General features: G+C 43.5%; 1 protein-coding gene across 2 annotated transcripts in view; it reads right to left on the bottom strand.

Moving 5' to 3' along the window:
* Positions 1-20,858, bottom strand: part of CNKSR3 (CNKSR family member 3) — a 186,109-nt gene that overhangs the window by 51,532 nt on the left and 113,719 nt on the right. For both annotated transcript variants that reach the window (XM_075864361.1, XM_075864362.1), the window contains one exon: positions 2,837-3,039. In XM_075864361.1, the coding sequence (XP_075720476.1) occupies positions 2,837-3,039 (203 nt within the window). The remainder of the gene's footprint in view (positions 1-2,836; positions 3,040-20,858) is intronic.

Genomic DNA, 20,858 nt, shown 5'->3' on the forward strand with positions numbered 1-20,858 from the left:
ATGTGGTCGGACAATCGCATAGTGAGGTGCGATTGGACAATCGCATAGTGAAGTTCCCTAGTGGGACTAGTAAAAAAGTAAAAAAAAAAAGCTTCATAAAAAGTTTAAAAAAAATAAAGTGAAAAGAAAAGCCCACTTTTTTCCCTTACAAACTGCTTTACTATTAAAAAACAAAATAAAGTAAAAAAATCACACATATTTGGTATCGCCGCATCCACACGGTGAACGTTGTAAAAAATAAAATAAAAAACAATGCAAAAATTGCTGTTTGCTTTGAATCCTGCCTTAAAAAAAACGTGATAAAAAGTGATCAAAAAGTCGCATCTACTCCAAAATGGTACCAATAAAAACTACAAGTCGTCCCGCAAAAAACTATAAAAAAGTTATGGGTCTTCAAATATGGAGACACAAAAACAAATAATTTTGAAAAAAAAGTGTTTAAACGTACTAAAACATAAAAAAACTATATAAATTTGGTATCGTTGCAATCGCAACAACCTGGGGTTATTGTGTTATTTCTACCACATTGTAAACGGCGTAAATTTAGAACGCAAAAAAGGGTGGCGAAATTGCACTTTTTTTTCTATTCCCCACCAAAAAAAGTTAATAAAAGTTAATCAATAAATTCTATGTTCCCCAAAATGGTGCTATTAAAAATTACAACTTGTCCCGCAAAAAACAAGACCTTATACAGCTACGTCGACGCAAAAATAAAAAAGTTATAGCTCTTTGAATGAGACGATGGAAAAACGTAAAAAATAGCTTGGTCATTAAGGTCTGAAATAGGCTGGTCACTAAGGGGTTAATACTTGGTGGTTTTCTACTGTACCACTCTTAAATTACTGCTCTTTAGCTCTCCATTATGTTTTGTAGAGCACAGTAGGTATAAGAATGGATGCAAGTATGTTTCATTTAATAGTTAAAGAGGCTCTGTCACCACATTATAAGTGCCCTATCTCCTACATAATCTGATCGGCGCTGTAATGTAGATAACCGCAGTGGTTTTTATTTTGAAAACGATAATTTTTGAGCAAATTATGAACAATTTTAGATTTATGCTAATTTGTTTCCTAATAGACAACTGGGCGTGTTTTACTTTTTACCAACTGGGCGTTGTATGACACTGACCAATCAGCGTCATACACTTCTCATTGTTCCAGCCCAGCTTCTTTCACTGCACAATCACACTGTAACAATGGGCTGGAACAATGAGAAGTGTATGAAGCTGATTGGTCACTGATTGGTCAGCGTCATACACTCCTCTGTACAACACCCAGTTGGTAAAAAGTAAAAACACGCCCAGTTGGGTCATTAACCCTTAATGACCAGCCTAATTTGGACCTTAATGACCAAGCTATTTTTTACGTTTTTCAATCGTCGCATTCCAAGAGCTATAGCCTTTATTTTTTTACGTCGACATAGCTGTATAAGGTCTTGTTTTTTGCGGGACAAGTTGTATTTTTTAATAGCACCATTTTTAGGTACATATTATTTATTGCTTAACTTTTATTAACTTTTTTTTGGGGGGGAATAGAAAAAAATCTGACATTTCGCCACTCTTTTTTGCGTCCTAAATCTACGCCGTTTACCGTGTGGTATAAATAACACAATAACTTTATTCAACGGGTTGTTAAGATTGCAACGATACCAAATTTGTATAGTTTTTGTATGTTTTACTACTTTTAAACAGTAAAAACGCTTTTTTTTCTAAATTATTTGTTTTTGTGTCTCCATATTTGAAGAGCCGTAACGTTTTTATTTTTTCGCCGATACGGTTGTATGAGGGCTTTTTTTTTGCGGGACGACTTGTAGTTTTTATTGGTACCATTTTGGAGTAGATGCGACTCTTTGATCACTTTTTATCACATTTTTTTAAAGTCAGTATTCACAGAAAACAGCAATTTTTCCATAGTTTTTTATTTATTTTTTACGGCGTTCACCATGCGGGTTAAATAATGTAATAGATTTATAGTCGGGGTCATTACGGACGCGGCGATACCAAATATGTGTAACTTTTTAACTTTATTTAGTTTTTTTAATAGTAAAGCATTTTGTAAGGGGAAAAGCTGGGTTTTTCATTTTTTTTCTCATTTTTTTTTAATTAACTTTATTAAACTTTTTTTTCACTTTTTTACTAGTCCCACTAGGGGACTATAATATGCGATTCTGCGATCGCATTTATAATACACTGCAATACTTTTGTATTGCAGTGTATTACTGCCTGTCCGTTTAACACGGACAGGCATATGCTAGGTCATGCCTGCGGCATGATCTAGCAGGCATTCACTCCAGGCAGACCTGGGGGCCTTTATTAGACCCCCGGCTGCCATTAGAGACACAGACACTCGGCGATCGTATCGCCGGGTGTCGGTGGGGGAGTCCCCTCTCTCTCTCCAAAACCACTCAGATGCGGTGCTCGCTATTGAGCACCGCATCTGAGGGGTTAAACGTGTGAGATCGATACTAAAATCGATCTCACACGGCAGAGCAGGGACGCTCCCAGCCCTCAGCTGCCTCTAGCAGCTGAGAGCAGGGAGATTTGACAGCTCCCTGCTCTGTAAACTTATTCCGATGCTGCGACGTAAAAAGTCTATGGCATCGGAATAAGGCCCGTTAGTGACCGACGTAGAAACATGATGGGCCGGTCACTAACGGGTTAAGAAAATAATTAGCATAAATCTAAAATTGTTTATAACTTGCTCAAAAATTAGTGTTTTTCAAAATAAAAACCACTGTTGTTACCGATCTGATTATGTAGGAGATGTAGGCATTTATAATCTGATGACAGAGCCTCTTTAATATTCAAGACACAAAACTGTCAAATATTAAGGCTTACCTGTCCAGAAATGCTAATAGGGTTTTGGCTGAGCCAATCAATTCAACTACTGATGTAAGGAACTCATTGGGAGGTTTATATGAAGTAGTCCCATCATAAGATGCACTTTTCCTCCTGTGGCCAATATAATTTTGAAGGTTGTTAGAAGCTGATCTGAGTTTTAGCACCAAGTTTTTCATGTTGTCGGTTTCCAGGCCATAATTCTGAAAAACAAAAGTTCAGATGCAATTAACAGTTTCAGGATCCAATCAGAAGTCAGAAAAAAGCGCCACTATGTTTTACAGGAGAAAAGATCTTCATATTCTGCACTTACAAATGTGTTGATTTATTGTTGTGGTGCTGCAAGTCATAAACCAACTTGAGACAAATCTGCAAAATTGTACTATTTGAGTAAGAATTCGTAATGGTAAATAGATCTATATATGGTTCATGACCCCAGTGTTTCAGGCTTGTTAGCACTTATCAATGCCAGATATTTCGGCCATGGTGGAAGCCATGGCTGCAATGGGGAGAACCGTGGGGATAGTTTACAACAGTAGGGCAAGTAAAACTAAAACAATCAAAAGCCCTAACACAGTGAGGCGTTCCTAAAACAAAAGTTTTTTGCATAGCTCATTTCCGTCAGATATCCTAAGTGCAGAATTATTCTTTATTAAGGGACATTGGATGAAGACATGTAAATTGTTCATTTCATTCCTACTTATTTTAACTTTATAGGTTAAAAATGCAATTTTTGGGGCATTTCTAATTTTTGTGCAATGTCCCCTCTAAACAAAGAAACTTCTCAAGACATGCTGCTGGAATGAGCCACAATCACATTTAATTAAATGATAGAAAACCATCAAAATCATCTGCTCATTTAGGGTTGAGAGTATACCTCCTTGTATTCATCAACGGAGACGTAACTTGAAGCTCCTATATGCCATTTATAATACTAAAGTCTTATGTGGCAGAAGGGCCATTGGACCACCTCAGTCTCCAGTAGTGTCTGCTACCTCTACAACCCCTATAGCTACGTCCCTGCACTGTAAGCATCAACAATTCCCTTTGCCAGTTCTATACATGTTGAACAGCATAATACACTTATAATATGTGGCAGGCACTAGGATTGTGGCTTGTTGGCAACCACTGGCATCCTTTCAGTATAATCTTAAAGGAACAGTGTCATCACAAATTATTTTTTTATATGTTAAAGATGTTAGTGCTTTATTAAAAACGTTTATATTCATTTGTGTGTTTGTGTTTTACTTTTTCTTATTTTTACACTTTTTCTTCCCTATGGGGGCTGCCATTTTTTGTTCCATTTCTGTGTGTGTCGATTAACGACACATACAGACATGGAATACGGCAGCCACAGTCCCATAGGGACTGAGAACGGCTCCCGTCCCATTGACTTCAGTGTACGGCGTCTGTGTGGGAACTGCGCATGCGCCGCTCCCACACAGTCCAATTCGAAATTGGAGCCGTCCGGCGCCATTTTTCTGTGGACCGGAAGTCGCGGCCGGACAGTAATATTACTACTTCCGGTCGCGGCTTCCGGATTTGTGCACTTGGACCAGCGGCAGCAAACGGAGCGGACGGGCCGGAGGGAGCCGCGGCGGCAGGAGCAGGTAAGAGATTTCAATGTATGTTCGTGTTTGTGTGTGTTTACTACTGTATGTAAACCTACTACACTGTGTGTTAGCTCCAAAAATGGCGACACACAGTGTAGGAGGTTACACCGTTCAAACCCCTCGTTTATCCCGGCACTAGCCAGGATAAAGGAGGGGGGGATGCTGAGAGCTCACTAGAGCGAGGGCTTTTTACCCAATTTTGCAAAGCTGCAATTTTGGGAATAGCTCCATCTAGTGACCAAAAATGGGTAGTATTATAAATTAGAATTAATTTATAATATTTCCTGACTCGTGAAAAAAATAAAAAAAATTTGAACAATGTTTAATCACCCACACACTAAATGTTTAATTTTAAAAAAAAAAAACATGTTTTTCTGGCAACACATTCCCTTTAAATACTGGAGACAGTTTCTAAAATAACATTACACAATTACATATACCAGACAGTTAACGAAACACTGAGGTCAAGAACAAATTGTTTTCTTCCATAAAGTAATAAATTTGAAACATATATGTGGCATATAATGAACTGCCCTGTTGTTTCCATTAGATACTTCAGAGTACTCCTCCAACAGAATGAATGATATGGAAACATCCTTAAACTAGTCAACACAATGCTGACATGAGAACAACTCCAAATACCTTCCAGATTTAGACTGGCACAATGCCTGACCAATCCAGTTTACAAGTTTGCTTTGTTGATATTCTGTTTCATGTAATGTGTCATCTCACCATAGACTTTTAGGCTGTAAATCTGTGAATACCTCAAAGCAGAGGATTTCCCGAGATGTGGAAAATATGGGAAGCTTTTTGTTTATTTTAAAAAAGGTTTTGTATATAGTACTGACTGAATGTTCCCTGTAATCATATGCTTCCGGTATGTAACTGTGAAAACACAGTCAGTGTTCAGTAAGAAAAAAACTCATGTCCCACTAACAATATAAACCAGTGTATACCTATATATATATATATATATATATATATATATATATATATATATATATATATATATATATACATACACACACTACCGTTCAAAAGTTTGGGGTCACCCAGACAATTTTGTGTTTTCCATGAAAACGCACACTTATATTTATCAAATGAGTTGCAAAATGTCGAGACATTGACAAGGTTAGAAATAATGATTTTTATTTGAAATAATAATTTTCTCCTTCAAACTTTGCTTTCGTCAAAGAATGCTCCATTTGCAGCAATTACAGCATTGCAGACCTTTGGCATTCTAGCTGTTAATTTGCTGAGGTAATCGGGAGAAATTTCACCCCATGCTTCCAGAAGGCCCTCCCACAAGTTGGATTGGCTTGATGGGCACTTCTTGAGTACCATACAGTCAAGCTGCTCCCACAACAGCTCTATGGGGTTGAGATCTGGTGACTGCGCTGGCCACTCCATTACAGATAGAATACCAGCTGCCTGCTTCTTCCCTAAATAGTTCTTGCATAATTTGGAGGTGTGCTTTGGGTCATTGTCCTGTTGTAGGATGAAATTGGCTCCAATCAAGCGCTGTCCACAGGGTATGGCATGGCGTTGCAAAATGGAGTGATAGCCTTCCTTATTCAAAATCCCTTTTACCTTGTACAAATCTCCCACTTTACCAGCACCAAAGCAACCCCAGACCATCACATTACCTCCACCATGCTTGACAGATGGCGTCAGGCACTCTTCCAGCATCTTTTCAGTTGTTCTGCGTCTCACAAATGTTCTTCTGTGTGATCCATACACCTCAAACTTCGATTCGTCTGTCCATAACACTTTTTTCCAATCTTCCTCTGTCCAATGTCTGTGTGCTTTTGCCCATATTAATCTTTTCCTTATATTAGCCAGTCTCAGATATGGCTTTTTCTTTGCCACTGTCACGCTGCGGGGTGTGGATGTCACGATGCGGGGTGTGGACCCACTGGGCCATACCGCATAGCGGGGATGGCAGCTGGCCAAACCGGAAGGTACACAGTTCAATGGTTCAGAGAGAGTACCTGAGGCAATCGTAGCCAGTGGCGAGGCGGACACGTCCAGAACCAGGTGGTGGGAAGTCGTTCGGTGAGGCGTAGCAGGATAGCGTAGACTGTAGCACAGCACGGCAGGTAGCACAGCACGGCAATAGCACTAGGTAGCACGGAAACAGGATACGGGATACGGAATACAGGAGCAAGGTACACTGGGAGGCTGGAAGACACTGGGAGACCATAAGCAAGACGAACAATGGGAAAACTAACAACGCTCTGGCAAAGGGCAAAAGGGCAGAGCCCTTTTTATAGCCCAGGGCATCCTGGGCCAGATTACAGTTTTTACAAAAGCGCGCGCACTGGCCCTTTAAGGCCGTGCACGCGCGGGCGCGCGCACCCGCCGGAGACACTCGGAATCCGGAAGAGAGTGCCGGCGCCTGACTGGGGGACGATGCTGCAGGCAGGTAAGCTGTCCATGGCCACGGCCGTCGGGGTTAACGACCGATCGACGGGCCGTGGCCATAGACGTTACAGTATACCCCCTCTTACGCCCCCTCTTCTTGGGACCAGAGCGAGAGAGAAACTTCCTCACAAGAACAGGGGCATCGATGTTCTCCTCTGGCTCCCAAGACCTCTCTTCTGGGCCGAACCCCCTCCAGTCCACCAAATAAAATGTCCTTCCTCCCACCTTCTCCTTTACCTCGAAAGTCCTAGATGGGCCGGCAGGAACCACTGTGGGACTAGGAGTACTGGAGTAGCGGTTCAGGACCACCGGTTTTAGCAGGGAGACGTGAAAGGAGTTAGGAATCCTGAGAGTGGGGGGGAGCCGCAGCTTGTAGGATACCGGGTTAATTTGTAGCAGGACTTCAAAGGGACCAAGGAACCTCGGGGCAAATTTGCATGACGGCATCTTCAGCCGGATATTCCTAGAAGACAGCCAGACTTTAGTCCCTGGAAGGAACTGCGGAGGCGCCCGTCTTCTTGTGTCTGTCTTTCTCTTCATGCGGTCCACCGCCAAGAGGATAGAAGATCGGGTCTATTGCCATATCTGTAGAAAGTCCCTGAAGGTGGAGTCGGCTGCAGGCACCTGGGACATTGTAGAAACAGGAAGAGGTATACGAGGATGTTGGCCGTGGACGATGAAAAATGGACTGGATGTGGTCGACTCACTGGTGTGGTTGTTATAGGAGAACTCTGCCCACGGGAGCAACTGCACCCAATCATCATGGCGCCTGGACACAAAGTGACGTAGGTAGTTCTCCATAATCTGGTTAACTCTCTCGACTTGCCCGTTGGACTGTGGATGATAGGCCGAGGAGAAGTCCAATTTCACACCAAGGAGCCCGCAGAGTGCTCTCCAAAACTTCGAGGTAAACTGGACACCTCTGTCCGAGACAATATGCAGGGGCTATCCGTGCAGACGGAAGATGTGCTGTATGAAGAGGTCAGCCAACCGCGTAGCAGACGGCAGAGCGGTCAACGGGATGAAGTGAGCCATCTTGGAAAATCGATCCACCACCACCCAGATCACACTGCAACTCGCAGAAGGAGGAAGATCCGTGACGAAGTCCATAGCGACATGTTGCCACGGGGCAACGGGCACAGGCAGTGGTTGGAGCAAGCCCGCAGGTCTGGAGTGAGCAACTTTATTTGCTGCACAGACTGTGCACGAGGAGACAAAGTCCATGACATCTTTGGGCAGCGTGGGCCACCAGAACTGACGAGTGATTAAATCTTGGGTCTTACGAGCACCCGCGTGACCTGCCAGCTTAGAGTTATGACCCCAGCGAAGAATTCTTCCTCGGTCAGCCAGACGCACAAAAGTCCTACCCGGAGGAATGTCTCTGACTTGCAGGGGATTCACAGAGAAGATACAGGATGGGTCAATGATATTCTGTGGAGATTCCATGGCGTCCTCGGTTTCGAAAGATCTAGACAAGGCATCGGCCCTCACATTCTTGTTGGCGGGATGGTAGTGGAGTTCGAACCGGAACCGAGCAAAGAACAACGACCACCTGGCTTGACGAGGATTCAACAGCTGGGCCGTCTGTATGTAGGTCAAATTCTTGTGATCCGTGAAGATCAGGATAGGGTGAACCGCGCCTTCCAGTAGGTGTCTCCACTTCTGCAGAGCCAGTTTGATGGCCAGTAACTCCCGGTCCCCAATCGAGTAGTTACGCTCTGCGGGAGAAAACAGCTTGGAATAGTAACCACATACCACGGCCTTGCCTTTCAGTCTTTTCTGGAACAACAGTGCACCAGCACCCACCGAGGAGGCGTCCACCTCTAACGAAAACTGTAAGGACACGTCCGGATGGTGCAGAATGGAGGCAGATGTGAAGGCTTTCTTTAAGTATTCAAATGCGGCTTCAGCCTCCGGGGTCCATAACTTGGCATTCATACCTTTCTTAGTGAGGGTGGAGATAGGTGCTGTCAAAGATGAGAAGTTGGGGATGAAGAGTCGGTAGAAGTTGGCGAATCCTAGAAAGCGTTGGATGGCCTTTAAGCCTTGGGGGCGTGGCCACTCCAGGACGGCCTTTACCTTCTGGGGATCCATCTTGAGACTCTGATTTGAGATAATATAGCCCAGGAAGGATAGAGACTTCTTCTCGAACACACACTTCTCCAATTTGGCGTAAAGTCGATTCTCTCTTAGACGGAGCAACACCTGGCGGACATGACTTCGATGAGTTACTGGGTCTGGGGAAAAAATCAGAATGTCATCGAGATACACCACAACACAAACATACAGGAGATCACGAAAAATGTCATTGACAAATTCTTGGAATACTGCGGGAGCGTTACACAGGCCGAAGGGCATGACTAAGTATTCGTAATGCCCATCACGAGTATTAAAGGCAGTCTTCCACTCGTCACCTCGACGAATCCGGATCAGATTATAAGCCCCCCGCAGGTCCAGTTTAGAAAAAAAATTCGCCCCCCGTATGCGATCAAACAGTTCCGAAATTAAAGGCAGAGGGTACCTGTTCTTCACCGTGATCTGGTTTAGGCCTCGGTAGTCGATACAAGGTCGTAATGATCCATCTTTCTTTTTAACAAAGAAGAACCCTGCTCCGGCCGGGGATGAAGATTTACGAATGAAACCCCTCTCCAGGTTCTCCTTGATGTAAGCCGACATGGACTGGGTCTCTGGCAAGGAGAGAGGATACACTCTACCACGAGGAGGAGACGATTCCGGAACCAGGTCGATTGGGCAGTCATATGCCCGGTGTGGCGGCAAGGTCTCGGCCTCCTTTTTCATTGAAGACATCGCCGAACATAGAGAAACAGAGGGGCAAACCTGCCAACGACTGAAGAGGAGCAGGCTGTGGCGACTGGATGTGACTCAGACAGCGGTCAAGACACTTCGGGCCCCACTGGAGAACCTCTCCAGAGTTCCAATCCAGGACGGGGGCGTGCAGACGAAGCCAAGGCAACCCCAAAAGCACGGGGTTGACGGCCTTGGATAGGACGAACAGAGAGATGATCTCAGCATGAAGGGCTCCCACTTGGAGTTTCAATGGCTTGGTTATGGACACAACTGGGTCTGGTAATGGCAGTCCATCCACCGAGGCAACGATCAACGGCCTTTCAAGCGGGATAGTGGGCAACTGTAGGAGATCCACAAGATCCTGGCAGATGAAGTTGGCTGCAGAGCCGGAGTCCAGATATGCGGAGACCTGATGAGACCTCTCGCCAGCAATAATGCTTACAGGAATAAATAGTTTGGAGGTGAGTTCTTGCTTTAATGTGTTGACGCCCAGGGTTGTCTCTCCAACCAAGCCTAGGCGCTGGGGTTTTTTGGCTTGTGAGGACACAGACGCACGACGTGGCCAGCGAGGCCGCAATATAAGCACAGTCCAGCGGTGCACCTGCGCTGTTTCTCCTGGACCGATTGTTATGGCAGGAAGAAGGGGAAGGGGAAAGTGAGCCCTAATCTACCCACCGCCCTGTCCCTGCCTACTTGCAACGACCCGCCCTAGGCGATGGGGTACAACTGGGCGGCGGTCCCTACGCTGACTAAGTGCAAGGGAATACAAACAGGGAACAAGCAAGGGAAGGGGCAGCAACCCACGGAACACCGTGAGGAAACCAGAGTGGTCAACGAGCCAGTCAGAACCAGGATGACACGAAGACTACGAACGCAGAGCAAGGAGCAGGAAGCAAGCCGGGGTCAGAGCGAAGCAGGATAAGCGGAAGCTGTAGCAAGGCTGAAGCAAGGCAGTAGCAGGCTGGAGCAAGGCTGTAGCGGGGCCAGGAAACCAGGAAGAATCACAAGCAATGAGGACGAGAAAACGGCAGGTATAAATGGACAGGGGGCGGAGCTAACTCTGACTGACCAGGCCGCGATAGGCTCTCCCACTCCTGAGCCTGCCACCCTGATTGGTGGGAGCCGGAGTCAGTCTAAGAGGTCCGGCCTCAGGTGTCGATTGATTAATCCTGGGAGTATCCACAGATGTAGTGCCTGGCAGATCCTTTACACCGATAATTTTAGTCGGTCAACTTGCATCGGAACCTCAGGCAAAGCGATAGAAGCAGGCAAGAGGGGTTGCTGAAAGTTGGGCGCCAGTCTAGGACGCCGGCGCTTCTGACGAACTTCATGGGATCTCTCCCTCAGCCTTATGTCAACCCGAGTGGCAAGCAGAATCAAGTCGTCCAACGCGGGAGGCAGGTCTCGAGCAGGCAGTTCGTCCTTGATCTCGGGCCATGCCAATAGGATGCCACAAATGCCTCATTGTTCCAGGATAGCTCTCCTGCCAGAGTCCGGAACTGAATAGTATACTCGCCCACGGAGTTGTCCTCTTGGCCAAGGTTGAAGATGGCGGTGGCGGCTGATGAGACTCGTCCTGGTTCCTCAAAAACGGTTCGGAAAATTCGTGCGAACTCCTGGAAGTCTCGGGTCCCTGACGTTCCCAGATAGGGTTAGCCCATGTCAGGGCCTTGCCGGTCAGGAGGGAGATGATAAATGCGATCTTGGCTCCATCTGACGGAAATGCCCGAGAGTGCAGGGTTAAATGAATGCGGCATTGGTTCAGGAACCCCCGACAAGCACTGGCGTCTCCATCGAACCGAGAGGGCAATGGCAGCAAGAACCGAGGGTCCGTACAGGAACTGCCAGGAGGAGCAACAGGAGGGTCGGCTTGAGAAACTTGCACAGAAGCAGGAATAGAGGCAACTAGCGTCCCTAGCTGCTGCGCCATAGCGTCTACGGCCACGAGGAGCTGGTCCTGCCTAGCTCGGAGATCCAGCATATCCGCCTGCATGGCTTGGGAGGGTGACAAGCCCTTGAATTGGCCAGTGCAGGACCTGTGAGTGACGTCACAGCGTGATCTGGCAGAAGCTGGGCGTTCTGAAGAGAAGTGGATGATACTTCTCGTCAGAAAGCCCAGCTAGTAAAAGTATTAAAAACGCCCCGATGTACACACGTAATACACGCCCACTTGGACTTTTACTTTTAAACACACCCACTTGGACTTTTGCAAGCCTCATTTGCATAACTACAAAAATGGTCATAACTTGGCCAAAAATGCTCGTTTTTTAAAAATAAAAACGTTACTGTAATCTACATTGCAGCGCCTATCTGCTGCAATAGCAGATAGGGGTTGCAAAATCTGGTGACAGAGCCTCTTTAATGTCCGTCATACATGGATACTGGCTGGTGTACGGCTCATGCAGCTTTATGTGTACCACCCCATGTGTATAAAAATGGCCGGACCATTGTACAGAACAAACACTGTTACACTTTGTGTCTCCCTTATTTCCTCATAGATTATAAGCTCTTGCGAGCAGGGTCCTCACTCCCCAGGTTTGAATTGTAAATGAACTTTGTCACTATGTAATGTCTGCTATTGTTTGTTTCATGTTCCCTCTAAATTGTAAAGTGCTGCGTAATATGTTGGCGCTATATAAATAAAGATTATTATTATTATTATTGAAGCTTCCAGTTGAGGACCTGTGAGGCGTCTATTTCTCAAACTAGAGACTCTAATGTACTTGTCTTGTTGCTCAGTTGTGCAGCGGGGCCTCCCACTTCTCTTTCTACTCTGGTTAGAGCCTGATTGTACTGCCCTCTGAAGGGAGTAGTACACACCGTTGTAGGAAATCTTCAGTTTCTTGGCAATTTCTCGCATGGAATAGCCTTCATTTATAAGAACAAGAATAGACTGTCGAGTTTCACATGAAAGCTCTCTTTTCTAGCCATTTTGAGAGTTTAATCGAACCCACAAATGTAATGCTCCAGATTCTCAACTAGCTCAAAGGAAGGTCAGTTTTATAGCTCCTCTAAACAGCAAAACTGTTTACAGCGGTGCTAACATAATTTCACAAGGGTTTTCAAGTGTTTTCTAATCATCCATTAGCCTTCTAACACAGTTAGCAAACCCAATGTACCATTAGAACACTGGAGTGATGGTTGCTGGAAATGGGCCTCTATACACCTATGTAGATATTGCATTAAAAACCAGACGTTTGCAGCTAGAATAGTCATTTAGCACATTGACAATGTATAGAGTGTATTTCTGATTGATTTAATATTATCTTCATTGAAAAAAACTGTGCTTTTCTTTGATTTTCAAAAATTTCTAAGTGACCCTAAACTTTTGAACGGTAGTGTATATATATACTAGTCCTTCTTAATTAATTCGAATATCATCAAAAAGTTTATTTATTTCAGTAATTAAATTCAACAAGTGAAACTGTTATATTATATAGATTCATTACACACAGAGTGATCAATTTCCAGCATTTTTTCCTTTTAATGTTGATGATTATGGCTAACAGTTAATGAAAACCCAAAATTTAGTCTTTCAGAAAATTATAATATTGGGTAAAAGTTGAAGATTGTAGACTCATGGTGTCACACACTATTCAGCTAATCAACACACACCACCTTCGAAGGTTTCCTAAGCCTTTAAATGGTCCAACAGTCTGGTTCAGTAGGCCACACAATCATGGGGAAGGCTGCTGACTTAACAGTTATCCAGAAGACTGTAATTAACACCCCTCCACAAGGAGGGTAACCCACAAAAGGACATTGCTAAAGAAGCTGGCTGTTCACAGAGTGTTGTATCCAAGCATATTAATGGAAAGTTGAGAGGAAGGAAAAAGTATGGTAGAAAAAGGTGCACAAGCAACAGGGATAACCGCAGCCTTGAAAGGATTGTCAAGAAAAGGCCATTCAAGAATCTGGGGGAAATTCACAAGGAGTGGACTGCGGCAGGAGTCAGTACTTGAATAGCTACCACACACAGACATATCCAGGACATGGGCTACCTGTCGCATTCCTTGTGTCAAGCCACTAATGACCCAGAGACAACGTCAGAAGCATCTTTCCTAAGGTTAAGGAGAAAAAGGACTGGTCTGTTACTCAGTGGTCCAAAGTCCTGTTTTCAGATAAAAGTCAATTTTGCATTTAATTTGGAAATCAAGGTCCCAGAGTCCGGAGGAAGAGTGGAGAGGCACTCAATCCAAGTTGCTTGCTATCCAGTGTGAAGTTTTCACAGTCAGTGATGGTTTGGGGAACCACGTCATCTGCTGGTGTTGGTCCACTGTGTTATATCAAGTCCAGAGTTAACGCAACCATCTACCAGGAAATTTTATAGCACTTCATGTTTCCCTCTGCTGACAAGCTTTATGGAGATGCTGATTTCATTCTCCAGCAGGACTGGCACCTGCCCTCACTGCCAAAAGTACCAATACCTGGTTTAATAACCACAGTATCACTGTGCTTGATTGGCCAGCAAATTCGCCTGACCTAAACCCCATAGAGAATCTATGGGGTATTGTCAAGAGGAAGATGAGAGATACCAGACCCAACAATGCAGACGAGCTGAAGGCCGCTATCAAAGCAACCTGGGCGTCCATAACACCTCAGCAGTGCCACAGGCTGATCGCCTCCATGCAAAGCCGCTGTGGTGCAGTAATTCATGCAAAAGGAGCCCCGACCAAGTATTGAGTGCATATACTGCACATAGTTTTCAGTAGGCCAACATTTCGGTATTAAAAATCATTTTTGAAATTGGGCTTATTTAATATTCAAATTTTCTGAAAGACTACATTTTGGGTTTTTATCAACTGCTAGCCATAATCATCAACATTAAAAGAGAAAAATGATGGAAATAGATCACTCCGTGTAATGAATCTATATAATATAGGAGTTTCACTTTTTGAAGTGAATTATTGAAATAAAGTAACTTTTTGATGATACTCTAATCCTTGGGGGATTAGTATATATACATATATATATATATATATATATATATATATATATATATATATATATATATACAGTGAAGGAAATAAGTATTTGATCCCTTGCTGATTTTGTAAGTTTTCCCACTGTCAAAGACATGAACAGTCTAGAATTTTTAGGCTAGGTTAATTTTACCAGTGAGAGATAGATTATATAAAAAAAAAAAAAGAAAATCACATTGTCAAAATTATATATATTTATTTGCATTGTGCACAGAGAAAGAAGTATTTGATCCCTTTGGCAAACAAGACTTAATACTTGATGGCAAAACCCATGTTGGAAAGCACAGCAGGCAGATGTTTTTTGTAGTTAATGATGAGGTTTGCACACATGTTAGATGGAATTTTGGCCCACTCCTCTTTGCAGATCATCTGGAAATCATTAAGATTTCGAGGCTGTCACTTGGCAACTCGGATCTTCAGCTCCCCCCATAAGTTTTCAATGGGATTAACGTCTGGAGACTGGCTAGGCCACTCCATGACCTTAATGTGCTTCTTTTTGTGCCACTCCTTTGTTGCCTTGGCTGTATGTTTCGAGTCATTGTCGTGCTGGAAGACCCAGCCACGAGCCATTTTTAATGTCCTGGTGGAGGGAAGGAGGTTGTCACTCAGGATTTGACGGTACATGGCTCCATCCATTCTCCCATTGATGCGGTGAAGTAGTCCTGTGCCCTTAGCAGAGAAACACCCCCAAAACATAATGTTTCCACCTCCATGCTTGACAGTGGGGACGGTGTTCTTTGGGTCATAGGCAGCATTTCTCTTCCTCCAAACACGGCGAGTTGAGTTAATGCCAAAGAGCTCAATTTTAGTCTCATCTGACCACAGCACCTTCTCCCAATCACTCTCAGAATCATCCAGATGTTCATTTGCAAACTTCAGACGGGCCTGTACATGTGCCTTCCTGAGCAGGGGGACCTTGCGGGCACTGCAGGATTTGAATCCATTACGGCGTAATGTGTTACCAATGGTTTTCTTGGTGACTGTGGTCCCAGCTGCCTTGAGATCATTAACAAGTTCCCCCCATGTAGTTTTCGGCTGAGCTCTCACCTTCCTCAGGATCAAGGATACCCCACGAGGTGAGATTTTGCATGGAGCCCCAGATCGATGTCGATTGACAGTCATTTTGTATGTCTTCCATTTTCTTACTATTGCACCAACAGTTGTCTCCTTCTCACCCAGCGTCTTACTTATGGTTTTGTAGCCCATTCCAGCCTTGTGCAGGTCTATGATCTTGTCCCTGACATCCTTAGAAAGCTCTTTGGTCTTGCCCATGTTGTAGAGGTTAGAGTCAGACTGATTAATTGAGTCTGTGGACAGGAGTCTTTTATACAGGTGACCATTTAAGACAGCTATCTTTAATGCAGGCACCAAGTTGATTTGGAGCGTGTAACTGGTCTGGAGAAGGTTGAACTCTTAACGGTTGGTAGGGGATCAAATACTTATTTCTCTGTGCACAATGCAAATAAATATATATAATTTTGACTATGTGAATTTCTTTTTTTTTTATATAATCTACCTCTCACTGGTAAAATTAACCTAACCTAAAAATTCTAGACTGTTCATGTCTTTGACAGTGGGCAAACTTACAAAATCAGCAAGGGATCAAATACTTATTTCCTTCACTGTATATATATATATATATATATATATATATATATATATATATATAAATATATATATTCTGCTTTTAGATTTATTTATAGAAGTTGGATACTACATGACTTGCTAAATGTCTTTGAAAATATGTATGTGAATTTCTTTCCCACAATATAAGGGCACATTGGAACCACTCTAATAATTTGCATTGCACTCTAGTTAACCATTACATTTTTGTGGCAGTTCGTAGGATATCCCACAAAAAAAGGTTCAAGAATTTTTTACTGTATATAAACACAACACACTTTTAGACCTTAGGGTATGTTCACACGGCCTATTTACGGACGTAATTCGGGCGTTTTTGCCCCGAATTACGTCTGAAAATAGCGCCTCAATAGCGCTGACAAACATCTGCCCATTGAAAGCAATGGGCAGACGTTTGTCTGTTCACACGAGGCGTATATTTACGCGCCGCTGTCAAATGACGGCGCGTACATAGACGCCCGCGTCAAAGAAGTGACCTGTCACTTCTTTGGCCGTAATTGGAGCCGCTATTCATTGACTCCAATGAATAGCAGCGCTAATTACGGCCGTAATTGACGCGGCGTTCAAGCGCCCGCACATGCCGGTACGGCTGAAATTACGGGGATGTTTTCAGGCTGAAACATCCCCGTAATTTCAGCCGTTACGGACCCCCGCCGTGTGAACATACCCTTATGCTTCACGGCCATATTATGGCTCAGTTTTGTACAGAGCCATCATAGAGCTCCCTTTCAAGTGCATGGGGCCTCTACTGTACCTCACCAGATCAGGAAGTCATGATTGAACCCATCTCTGGTTCAGATTATATTAGATACATACAATCTGGGCCATCAATTTTTCCAAATATTTTAATTACATATACAATCCAGAGCTAACTGCTCTACCAATGTCATACAATGATCTTCAGTATTAATAACTAGAAATAAACATACACAAACTGCTGACACCTGTCTTGCTGTGGGTATCTCTGTGTATCTAGCTTATCATGTAAATGAAAAACAAATAAAACACAAGCGGTGACACATTATTATAGACTTTTTGAACCCGTTCCAGCACTCAAGTGGGCTTTAGGTAGCCACACAAGATCTTTCATAGTCATCAATAGAAAAGCACTAAAAAAAAGTCATGCGCATTGACTCTGCGATTTCAGACATATCGACTCCCTGGCACTGTAATACACAGTTTTGTATTAGTTCTAGAGATGAATAACTGGCACACACTGTATTTAATGGTAGATATTAAAGTATTAGAGCAGATCTCCACTTTTACAAGGTTGATTCCTAAACTTCTCAAGGGTTGGTGTTATAAGAACAGGTACAGTAGAAGATTCACACTGAGCACAAAGCAATGACACTAACAATAGTAAAAGGAATAGGTTAATTATGTTAAAAAGGGGTTTAACCAGTTATAGTAATTAGAGTGCAGTCTCTAAACTCATCTTACTCACTCATTTACCCATCCCCTTACTGACTACTTAGACATAAGCTATTCTGACTGCTTTAGGGCATGCAACACTGAGCAGAAAAATGTGAAGTGATATAAAAAAGACACAACTGACCAAGTGCTAACCTTTTGATCTTACAGGAATGTTACCTCATTACATTATTGCATTCACTAGTATTGCATTATGTATGCTATGAATGGACATTTAGTACCGTTTGTTGTGCAGTTTTACTTCCCCTGCTTTCTCATGTGCTAACTCCCTGGCGAACAAATGCACCAGTATAAAAAAAAACAGCAAATCTCAACACCACAATACATTTAAAAATAAATAACTGGTTGAACTTAATGGACCTTTCTGTATTTGATCATCTTAATAATCGTAATAATCTTAATTATGCCAAAATGTTGTTAATAAAGATGAGCAAATTTCCCGAAATTAGTTTCAGTCCGAATAAATTTGATGTGAACAGCCCCTAACCCTATGACCACAGCTATCCACAAATATTTATATTTTATTAATAAAGAAATAAGCTCAAAATAATTTCCCTTTGTAAATGATTAATCCAGAAAAAAAAATATCGTAATTATCGCAGAGTGTAGAATGTAAAGGTATCTTTAGCCAAATCAATAACTAAAAAATTATTGTTAAAGTGACCTTTTCATAAACTGTCCGAGGCTGATATATTAAGACTATATGTATGAGGAAGGGGAAAGAGGGAAAGAGTTATGTGATCTAATAATATTTAACTTTTATTGTTATGCATTAAAATAGACAATTACACTAAAAGTCCAACGGTGCAAACTGGTATGTGTGAGTGACCCCCAAACTCACATACCTTTGGCCATGTAATGTATGGTAAATTGATGGATTGTTATGTTATCAGTATTGTTATGGTAGGAAGCACAAATTTTCTGTGCTGCCAGGGTAGCAAGCTACACTCTGTGTCAAATTAAATTTATGTTATCAACAAAGCCGGTGGATTATATTGTAAAGCTGACAGCAATAACTACTCCGTGGGTAACCACAGAATAGTGTGCTGTCAAGCAAACACAGATGGGCATCTGCGCTGTCTGTATAATCGGGTAGCGCAGTTGTGATAATTTTGACCTACCGTGCCGATAGATATAATATAGAGTTGTGACAGTGCAATAGATCAGGGCAATAATTGACAATCGCACTGCCATGCGACTATACCACGGCACAGTGTGAACATAAGCCTGCTGACTGCACCCTAACGCTGGTGCCCCTGTGTGCCAGAGCAACAGCGTGGGGAGCGGTGTGTGACTGTACTGCTGTCAGTTATGTATATGTAGAGAACAATAACTTCTATGCCACCAGGCAGGAAGCTACACAGTATTCAATTTAATTTTATCTATCAATAAGGTCGGCAGATTAGTCTATAAAAAAGACAACAGCAGTTAATCTGTGATTCACATAAAGTATTATGCTGTATGGCAGAAACACTTGTGTATCTGCGCTGTCTCTATTGGAAAACAGCGCAGTGAAGGTGATTTAAACTTGCTGTACTGTGTAACATGATTACAAATTGTGACAGTGCAACAAGTCAAGGCAATTGTTGCCAATCGCACTGCCACATAATACTGCTACGGCAAAGTGTGTGCAGGCAACTGTACCCTCACTCTGGTGTCCCTGTGTACCAGAGCAGCAGCGTGGGGAACAGCTGTGACAACCCTGCTGTAACCGCGCTCAGCTGTCAGCTGAGAAGCGGTATCCACACGCCGTCCCGAAGTGCGACTCTGCTGTCAGCAGAGTCAGACCCAGCTTTACACTGAGTCTCAGAGCAGAGCGGCAAGGGCTCCGGCGCCGAGATGTCAGGGCAACCCCGCAGGACAGTCAGTCCGGCAAGGCAGTTGCCACGCTCTACTCCCGTAGGTAAACGGGGTAGTATCAATAACAGGACCGCACGGCCAGTTCACCGGCGGTCAGGATAGAGCGTGGTGGCTAGATGAAAGGAACACACCCAGCTGCTTTGTGAGACACAGCAGGGTGCGCTATCAGGACGCCGTGCCGTTAACTAGACAGCAGACGGCTGTCAGTCGTGCAGTAAGAAATAGTAGTTGATTTAACAATCGATCGGCCTAGGAATGGCAACTAGGGCCATGTGTTGCACCAGGAGACATTTAAAAGTGCTAAGCACCCGACGCGCATTTCGCCAGCATTCTGGCTTCTTCTAGTGGTGCTATGGACATACCCTGATATATTAAGACTACTGGTTCCTTGAATGAGGTATAGGTGTAAATGGTAGTTTTACCTGCCTCCATAGATTGTGCTGACACATAAGTCATTAAAGGGGTTATCCGAGCCAGGTTTATGTGGACCCTTGGGCGACACAGACTTACAGTGGAGGAAATAAGTATTTGATCCCTTGCTGATTTTGTTAGTTTGCCCACTGTCAAAGTCATGAACAGTCTAGAATTTTTAGGCTAGGTTAATTTTACCAGTGAGAGATAGATTATATATAAAAAAAAAAAAAGAAAATCACATAGTCAAAATTATATATATTTATTTGCATTGTGCACAGAGAAATAAGGATTTGATCCCCTACCAAACATTAAGGGTTCAGCCTCCTCCAGACCAGTTACACGCTCCAAATCAACTTGGTGCCTGCATTAAAGACAGCTGTCTTAAATGGTCACCTGTATAAAAGACTCCTGTCCACAGACTCAATTAATCAGTCTGACTCTAACCTCTACAACATGGGCAAGACCAAAGAGCTTTCTAAGGATGTCAGGGACAAGATCATAGACCTGCACAAGGCTGGAATTGGCTACAAAACCATAAGTAAGACGCTGGGTGAGAAGGAGACAACTGTTGGTGCAATAGTAAGAAAATGGAAGACATACAAAATGACTGTCAATCGACATCGATCTGGGGCTCCATGCAAAATCTCACCTCGTGGGGTATCCTTGATCCTGAGGAAGGTGAGAGCTCAGCCGAAAACTACACGGGGGGAACTTGTAAATGATCTCAAGGCAGCTGGGACCACAGTCACCAAGAAAACCATTGGTAACACATTACGCCGTAATGGATTAAAATCCTGCAGTGCCCGCAAGGTCCCCCTGCTCAAGAAGGCACATGTACAGGCCCGTCTG

The sequence above is a fragment of the Rhinoderma darwinii genome, chromosome 4 (assembly GCF_050947455.1).
Source record: "Rhinoderma darwinii isolate aRhiDar2 chromosome 4, aRhiDar2.hap1, whole genome shotgun sequence".
Classification (NCBI taxonomy): Eukaryota; Metazoa; Chordata; class Amphibia; order Anura; family Rhinodermatidae; genus Rhinoderma; species Rhinoderma darwinii.